The following is a 9,278-nucleotide window of genomic DNA, read 5'->3' on the forward strand; positions in this document are numbered from 1 at the left end:
ATCATCTCTCTCACGCAGGCACACACTGGCACATGCAAATGAAGGAAGAAGGAAGTCTGTGAGGGTCATCTGTCGTGCATAGAGGAATACCTGAACTGTGTTCTGTAAAATGTCAAGACAGAGAAAGCCAAGCATGTCCCCCCCCTGTTTTCTCTCTTTTATGTCGCCCGGATCAAAGACACAAACTCTATGTGAGAAAGTTACATAAACAAAAGTACAAAAAACAGTACAAAAAGCTATCCTTGAAAAATTCAATCAGTAACAGTCCTGTAAGTCCAGTTGAGCAGCACTGCTCCGCCGTGTCGCTGTTAAACTGAGGTTTCTGATTGGAGCAGCAGTAGAAACTTGTGAGACTTGGGGTCGATGTACTCCTCAGTGATGCGGATGTAAGGAATGCTTTTGATGGTGATAGCTAAGCTAAAGTCAAGACACCTCAGTAGGAACTCCGTCCCCTCCTTTATGCCGCTGGTGACTGAAGCCTCGCTGACCAAAGTCCACTGGTCGGCCATCCAGCGCTCGGGGCCGTACTGCAGGGTCGGACCAGGGGCCAGGTAGGCTTCAAGGAAAGCCTGGACAAAGACAGGACAATGTTCACCAAGAAATAAGTATGACACTGAACATTTGTTTTAAATCTGTTGGATGTTTAAAAGGATATTTTCAGTGCTTTTTCAATAGTTTTGGCTGCCACTCCTAATTGCAGTTCCTACTATATTAATTTTAGAGATCTGGGAATATAGAAATGTTACTAAAAATAGATAGACGAGGCAAGAAACACAAGCTGCCCGATGCTGCCTGAGGAAGAGTGCCAAGGTTCAAATGTGTTGCGAGCCAGAATATCTGCAGATCTAAGTCTGTGTGTTCTCCATGCTATTGAGCGTCTGTGTTTGTGCAAAATAAAGACTAGATCCAAAAAAAGATCTTGTTAATACCACGATTGGGAATCTACCTTTCAAATTGTGTAATGTATCTTTGCATTAATTGTATTTTTTGCTTTAGTTGTCCAGAATTACACAGGGTGCCCATGATAAAGAGACTACCTGCTTTCGTTGGGCCACCCTGTATAAATAAAGGTTTAAAAAAATCTAAATCTAAATCTAAATCTAGCATATAACATTTCAGATTTTCTGCATTTTACTGTTCTCCTCTCATTTCTCCTTTTACTGTGTGAAGAAACCTGAGCAGTCAGATACAGATTTTAAACAAAAACCTCCACGTCAGCCAAAATTATGATAAAAAGAAAACTAAGATGTGAAACGGTTAAATTATAACCAAAACTACCAAAGCACTTTATCGACATATCGTTTGACTTTGACTGACTATACCTGCTGTAATTGAGCAAATTTTTGATTTAGATCACAGATACAGTTCAAGACAGGTGCGCTTCCTCTAATTCAGAGGGGGTGTGCCCCTCAAGGGTGGCTCTAAATAGTTTCAAGGGTGGCTCAGCGACTCGTAGTGAAAAAAATAGTACATTAATTATTAGAATAATCATCAAAGGGAGATTGCACAGAAAAGCCAAAATGTATGTAATTTGGTTAAACAGATACAGTAGTTTTGGGGAAGTTTACAATTCTTCCCATTTTTCCTAGAGAGTATTTGTGTAAAATGATTTAGGACAGACCTTTTTTCATATATGTGGTGTAGTCTACCCTTATGTCAAACAGCAATATCAGTCTCGATAGTTGAGTGTCTATGGGATCAAATAATGTAATGATGATCCTTTAGGTATCCAGGAGTGATAGAAAGCAAGGAAACTAAGGGAGGTGCTGGGACGCCTTCTTCCCAGCTTTGTCTGAGGGGATGCCCACCATTTCAGACCTTGAAAAACCTCTTCTCTAAGTGAACTGGTTTCTTCTAACCTACTGTGACTTCAGGGCTCCAAAACTACAAAAAAGTGGAGTGGAGTGCAACAATCCTAGTTTCAGCATTTTTTGGCTAATCAGGCTAATTAAGCCTTGGCTGGTACACAACCTGTTTGGTCAAAACCCTCATATTTGTTGCTGCAAAGAAGTTATGTTCCCAGATCTCATCAGTTACACTGGTAAGTAAAATGTTATGATAACTCATAGACATGATGGCAAGAACTGTGAAAAATGCAGGTTGTAATAAACTGGAGTTAGTCCTGTAAACACTGATTTCTGTGGCCTCAACAACACATTTGTGTAAAATTTACACTTACACAGATTTCAGTAATCTAATTGGAGGTTCAAAGCCAAACTCACCTTCGGGCTCATGTTATTGACGAGGCAGAAAGCGAGGTGCTTCTGGATGCTCTCCATGCTGTGGCAGTGCTGCCTCCTGGTGGTGCGGAGGTACTTCTGCAGGGCGCGGGCCATGGAGGGAAATATGGCCAGAGCTGCTTCACGCACGTCCATGATGTCAGACGGTGACGCGCGCTCGTCCTCTTTCTTCATCCGCCGCACGTGTGTGAAGGCCTCCTCCACAGCCACCACCAGCCTGATGAACATAAAACATACACACAGCAGTTAGCGTACTGTCAGTTCTCACACTTGTGTCTAATGAAATGTACCAAAGTCCTTTTCAGACATGGAATACATAATATTTCTGGCTTCATGTATCATCTGTAAGAGTAATGACTCGTCATCCAGATGTGTCTGTTCAGAAAATGTCCCTTACAGATTCACACAGACATGACAGAACCGTTATGGAAAGAGTCAAAATCCTTGAAAACGCATTTCTGTTCTCTTAAGTAAGGCATCAGTGAGGGATTTTAAAATTGAAATATCTTGTAAATTTTATAATGTTTGACGATGCACAAGCATAGACTGACAAGATGTTCAGTTGGGACTCTTGCTGGTTATTCATGTTTTCATCCATGCAGTTGGGCATGGATGAAAATTGTAAATATAAGGAGGGAGACTACAGGTTTGGTCAAAAACAATGGTTTTAAGTCAGTTCCTTTATCCTGAACATTGAAGCGAAAATGTATTCTGATAAAGTGACAGGAGAGGAATCTCCTCAACAACTTAAAACTGGTGGTTCACAATGTTTCCTGGGCTATCTAACTGATTTTATTGGCTCAATATATGAGAGAAGTGTAAGTGTATTTCAGTGCTTTGAAAGGACAGGTTCAAGTGTATCTTGATGGTGCACTGTGAAGTGTTATAATGGAGGATTTGTTTACATTTTCAGATCCTTCAATTAGTCAACAAAAAATATTTACTATACATGCAATTCTTGTAAAAAATATTTTGTATTATATGTTATGTCATCATGAATCGACATACATATATTTAAGGTACAGTTTCAGGCCTACAGTATGTTGGTTAACAACATGGTGGATCCTGTCTTTATTAACCACTTTAACACAGTTTAAACACTGTTAAAGCCATTAGAGAAGGATTTTTTAAAGCTGCTGTAAGTGATACATTTTTATTGGAATGAGTATTAAATAGCTCTATATTAGTGTTTGGTCAGTGACCCATGTTTCTCCTCCCCTTGCTCATACAGTAAAACAAAATAATTAATCACAGCAAAAAATAACAGAAAAAATAGACAACTCACCTGGCTCTACGTTTACGGACTCTTCTTTCATAGTCGGCTTCTTCGTAGTAAAGCTCATTATGGGCTGCGTCCTTGCGTTTGCCAGCAGCTGTAACCATGGTCCGTGACTGATTCCCATTACCAGGCTGTGCTCCTGCTGTGCTCCCCGGGGCTGCACCAAAATAAGAGGACGGAGGCAAATTAGTTATATCGGTTTGAGCTGGAGGTGGCAGCCCCTGACCCCCAGCAGACTCTGATTAATGGGCTGTATCTCAATTTCAGTGGTGGACAGAGAAGGTCAGATGGGAGGAGAGTACAGATTTTAAACATCACAGGAGGTATAAATCAACCTTGTTGGCCAGCATTATACTCCACTGACTTTTGAGAAAGAGTTGAGAAGAGTGGATGTTAATCTTTGTTTCCTATCTGGGGCATCCCGCCAGATCCTGTGTTTCATTCACACAGAACGTTAATTATAGCATGGAGAAAAGAGGCGATTGCCACTGGAAGCATTCACGTTTCTCCACAGACAGTCGGATGCAGGAACCTTTTTATTCGGGTGAGGATTAAATATTCATCGTTTTACACTTCAAAGGCCATCCTTCTTGTCTGATCCGTGATTTTACTGGTTTGTGCAACAACCCCATAAAGCTAATGGAGCTTGTAGAGCAGTGAATTAGAGTTCCTGGGGTTTTACTGTGGGGGAGTCTGATCTGGTCCATATTCATGACGATCAGCACAGTTTGGGGGAGGTTATATAGAGTAAACGCTGCAGGTCAGGTAAGAATCTAAATCATTAATAATCTGATCTGCATATGTGTGTTTATGCATGTGCAGGTGAGAAAGACGCGTTGAATGTAGTTATAAAACATCATCCTGGTGCATACTGTGGAAAGAATGAGGTGAGATCATTTGCACAGGGAGCATTGTAAATATTTTCCACTGAAAATACGGGTAAACACCGGCCTCTTTAACTTCCTGGCCTACATATTCATGCATGGAGAAGAGCTGCCTGTGAATGACTTTGAATGAGAGAGAGAAAGGGGGTGGAGGAGGGGTTGAAGCGAGCAAAAAATGAAATAAAGAAGGGTTGGGGGGGAGAAGAAAGTGAGAGCGAGCCGAGCTGGAGACAGTGCTGAGCAGGAGGAAGGAGAGCGATGTGGGAGTATGTGAGGAATGAGCGTTACTCTGATGAATTATTTAAGGCTTGAAATTCCACGGCCCTCTGGAGGCCTCTCCTCTCCGCCGCACTTTGATAGGGAGGGGGGGGTGAGGTGGATGGTGGGGAGGCGCTATGAGGACACCATATACCACACTGTATCTGTGCCATAGATCATCAAGTCCTCAGTGTTGTGCAGCGCATGGGGGATTGATGTGTGGCGAGTGGGAGAGCCTTTTAGAAAGAGTGCAATATGTGACATTACAGCATGTGTGTTTATGGGAGCAGGGAGGCAGTATATCTGGTGTGTGTGTGTGTGTGTGTGTGTGTGAGTACTTGCAGTATATACATTATGGCGGAGGCTTCAGAGTGCACTAAAGATGGAGTGAACCCAACCGTGAAATTAGTGGCTTCCTGTGATAAAGTGCTGTGCAGAGAGATGATGCCGACTTTTATCTGTACTTACTGTCCAAAAGGTATGTTCTCAGTATATTTCTAAAAGCTGCTCACGGAAGAGATGGCGATGGAAAAGAAAACATCACAACAAGAGAGAAGAAGGAGTGGAAAACCTGCTCAACCAAGGAACATGACAACAAAAGGAATGTTACGTAATATAGGAGGTAATTATTGGGACAGATGAGGCGACTAACCGTCGACGTTGTAGACCTTTAACCCGGCCAGGTGTTTGGCAGCCCGGTGCTTTGAGGCAGAGAGAAGTGCTGGGTTATGGATTGGAAAATCCCTGTAGTAATACTCCAAAATGGACAGAGCAGCCCTCTGAATGCTGTGTGAGATGAGAGAGAGAGATGGAGAGAGAAAAGTTAGAGACAGATTTGAGTGACAGCTGGTCGCTAGCTGTCTAGCTAGGCTGCTTCGAGTCACTGCATGGATTTATCTTCACTCGAGGTTCTCCACCTCTGCAGCCATGAATGCACCGCTGCTAAAATTCACTGTAATGTTATCTCTTATTTGATTACTGAATGGAGGGGAATGCTATAAATCCAGAAAAGTCGATGGAGGATAACAGAAAGAACCAGAGTTTCTGGTGAATGCTGCCTTTAGTCAGAGGATAAGGTATTCTGTCTGTCTGGGGTGAATAGACCCATGGTCAAACTTGTGCACTTCACTTGAATAAACACAGGTAATCCTGCCATCAATCTTTCAGAAATAACATTTTTTTTTACAGTCAGTGGTTATGCCACAATGCTCTGGAGCCACAAAAGGCTCATCTAACTGGGAATGGTGAACTTCCCATGTAAGTAAGTGGAAGTTGGCAATGTCTATGGTCTTAACTTCCTGTTTACCATCCTGCAAATTCATTCTAAATAATACCATGAAGAAGAGGGTAAATTGTATTTATCCTGGTCACACGAACCTTATCTGATTACTACTGTGCTCCTGTTGTAGTCACACACGCGATCAGAACAGAAACAAAGTAAGACAGGCACAGGATGAAGGCCTGTGTCCGCCACTTTCTCATCCCGCCCGCCAAACTCTGAGAATAGCTCGCCTTGAGCAAACTAGACGAGGAGGCTGATGAGTAACTCAATTACTGCCTGTGCCAGTCTTCCCTGTGGACATTTATTACACACATACTTCAACGTGATAGAGTGTAATGGCTGTGACCAAGTGCCAGTGTGTGTTTCTCAACGTGCACTGAACAGAAAGGTCATATTCACACGAGAAATTGTAAAAGGATTATGTTCACAGTATCTTTTTCAATCCTTTCTTCATTACAGACTGTGCTTAAAGCACAAAGAGGAGGTGATTAAATTGAAGGATCAGTCGTACCTGAGTTGCCCGATGTTGTAGTGACGCGTCTCTCCATCAGTGGAACGCATGACACACACGCTGTAGCAGGGCTGGAAGTGACGAAGCTCCAGCAGCACCACAGCCAGGTAGTGGACAAACAGCTGGGAGTCGACGAGGGACACGGCAAACTGGACGATACCATGGTAGTCCTCATCCTGCCAAGTTTTTTAAATGAATTAATGAAAAAAAAAAAATTGCAAACAAGACAAAACTGTATGGTGGAAACAACAAAAAATGGCACCTTAAAAAACACAGTAGAGCTGTCTATAAACCTAAAAAACTCCCAAAAACGACAAATATTTTGTGCACACTGTACAAAGATTTTGTAAAACATGTGAGTGAGAATAAAATACTGTTTTCTGAGGTTAATGAAAGCCAAATTCAAGGACGACTAAGTCTAAAAGGAATTATAACATAAATGCACAAAACGTTTGATTTGCATTTTTTAAATTGCTTTAAGAAAACCAAAAAGCTCTGAAGCAGCAGCCTCAATAATGTTTTAAATATGCCATTAAACTCTGGATTATCCTGTTAAATTTCAAGTAAAATATGTTTTTCAGCCATGAATGACAGTAAAGTAATCAAAATATTTGGTAAAAAATGAACGCAGTGAGTGCCCATTTTTTCTTAAATCCATTGAAATACTGTACCGCACATTAAAACCCACCTGAGCATCCAGGATCCGGACCCCATAGAAGAGCCAATAAGACATGGTGAGCAGGAGTGTAAGCGTGGTGAGAAAGGCACGGTACACACACACTCTGGGCAGGCTGGCGCGGCCAGGTCGGAGAAACAAGGCCCAAATGGCCACCAGGAGGATGAGGAGCTTGAAGGCGATGGAGAGGAAGAGGCCTTCGCAGGCTGCGCCACATGCCTGCAGCCTGTCGGGCCACATGACAGCCGGAAGAAGCAGGAAGACCAGAGGTGTGGCCAGCACCAGCAGACCCACACACAGGCCAACAGCCAGGGGGAGATAGCGGCGGAAGCCTTGGGTCCGGTCCTGTATTTCTTTCCCCAGACCGACCACTTCCTCCTGGGAAATACTCAGCTCTGAGGTGCCGGTCACTGCGGTGGTGGTTTCCCCCCAGTTATCATCCTGAAGGAGGAAAGAAAGAAGAGTGAGGCCATGGATGTATACTTTAATATGTTTGATTGTCTATGCTGTTACTTAATTTTTTCTTTAAAGCTGCATTAAAAGATTTTTTTCGTCATTTTGCTCAACAAGATGTACAATCAATATTTACATATTGACTCTACTGAAAGGTAGTTCAAACAATTCACCTTCAAATGGAAAAAAACATATTTTTTCACTTAATTGTTGGGCTATTTATCCATTTAGATTGTTTTAGTGTGCGATACTTTTTAGATATTGGCTGTAAAGGTGTCTGCCTTATCTCAAATATAAAGTAACTAGGTGGCATAGAAGGAAGCGTGCATTTACTCATGGACAAAAGCCTAGCTAACTAAGCTAGTTACCAGCCGAGGATAGCGATGTTTACATACAGTGCTGATTACGAGCCTCTCATCAGTGAGTAGCATTTAGGTCTGTGCAGTGATATGGTGTAGTTCAGTTGAAAGAAAATAGTTCCTACATGAAGCTGATCACAGCAAAGAACTCAGAAACTCAGAAAAAAATAATCAAAATGGATAAATAGCCCTCCAGGTAAGAGGAAAAATGTTGGGGTTAACTGTCCCTTTAACACTGATCCTAATTTGTATTGGGGAAAAGTAGGTTACAGTAGATATCTTATAACCTCGGAAAAGAACAACAAAACTATCTGCATTGATAGATAATACCAGGGATAAGAGAGATGTGCTTTTTGGTGGTAAATTTAAAATGGCTGGCAAAATGGAGTAAAATTCATCACAAACTGGCAAATCAGATAATAAACATTAACCCAAATCTGACAGGAAACAATGCCTCCATTATCCTGTTTTACCCCCGTCTTTGCAGAAACAATCGGCTCAGATTTTATGCACCGCGCACACAGCACATCCTGCGTGCTATTTAGAGATGTTTGGTTTTCTTAGGGTTTTGCCTCATTATGACAGGCCGTTTCAAAGTCCCACTGAAGTAATATAGGATGACATGTCGGGAAGTGCAGTAACGTTCACGTAGGCAGGAAGATGCACACCGACATATGCCGGCACACACACACACAAACACACACACACTGAATCACAACAACAAAAGCTGGAGCTTTCCATGCCCATCATTGCAAATTAGAGTCATATTTTTTTTCTTCCTCGGCAGCCAGGGTCATTTTAAGCATAAATCTCTTCAACAAAGAGGCACGGGGAGTATAAATTAATGACAAGTCTGCTCCAAAGAGGCATTTATTTTTTTGTCTGCCTGTCATTAATTCCACTAATTAGCCATTCATTGTCCCCCCGAGTGTCACTGCATTGTATATCTCTCCGACTGCGACCAATCACAGGAGCCGCAGCTGCAAAGAGAGGCATAAAGGCTGGAAAAATGACAAGCTGACAGATAAGCCATCATGGCTTCACGCACATGTGCACACACACACACACACACACACATGCACACACCTGAGCACATCAAAGCTCCGAACTGAAGCCATATGGGCCTGATGAAGAAATCCAGACAGATCCGTCCGCATTAATTCTCACCTGTCTACTGTATCTCACTGTAAACTGTGTCATCCCAGGCTATTAAGAATTTAATATGTCTTTCTCCTATTAATAGGAACCCTGCTGCTGTTTCTGGAATAGAAAATATGAAATCAACATTGCGTTTGCATATTTCCAGTCGGGGAAATGCAGCGTGAGTACGGCACAT

At 42.3% G+C, this 9,278-nt stretch overlaps 1 protein-coding gene across 1 annotated transcript in view; it reads right to left on the reverse strand.

Moving 5' to 3' along the window:
- Positions 1-308: 308 nt before the first annotated feature.
- LOC141001967 (vang-like protein 1) overlaps positions 309-9,278 on the reverse strand; it is a 16,381-nt gene continuing 7,411 nt past the window's right edge. Inside the window, exons 3-8 of the mRNA XM_073473131.1 lie at positions 7,143-7,571; positions 6,455-6,630; positions 5,314-5,447; positions 3,526-3,658; positions 2,223-2,457; positions 309-569 (exon numbers count right to left, since the gene is read on the reverse strand). Of these exons, the coding sequence (XP_073329232.1) occupies positions 309-569; positions 2,223-2,457; positions 3,526-3,658; positions 5,314-5,447; positions 6,455-6,630; positions 7,143-7,571 (1,368 nt within the window). The remainder of the gene's footprint in view (positions 570-2,222; positions 2,458-3,525; positions 3,659-5,313; positions 5,448-6,454; positions 6,631-7,142; positions 7,572-9,278) is intronic.

This window comes from Pagrus major, chromosome 9 (assembly GCF_040436345.1).
Source record: "Pagrus major chromosome 9, Pma_NU_1.0".
In the NCBI taxonomy this organism is placed as follows: Eukaryota; Metazoa; Chordata; class Actinopteri; order Spariformes; family Sparidae; genus Pagrus; species Pagrus major.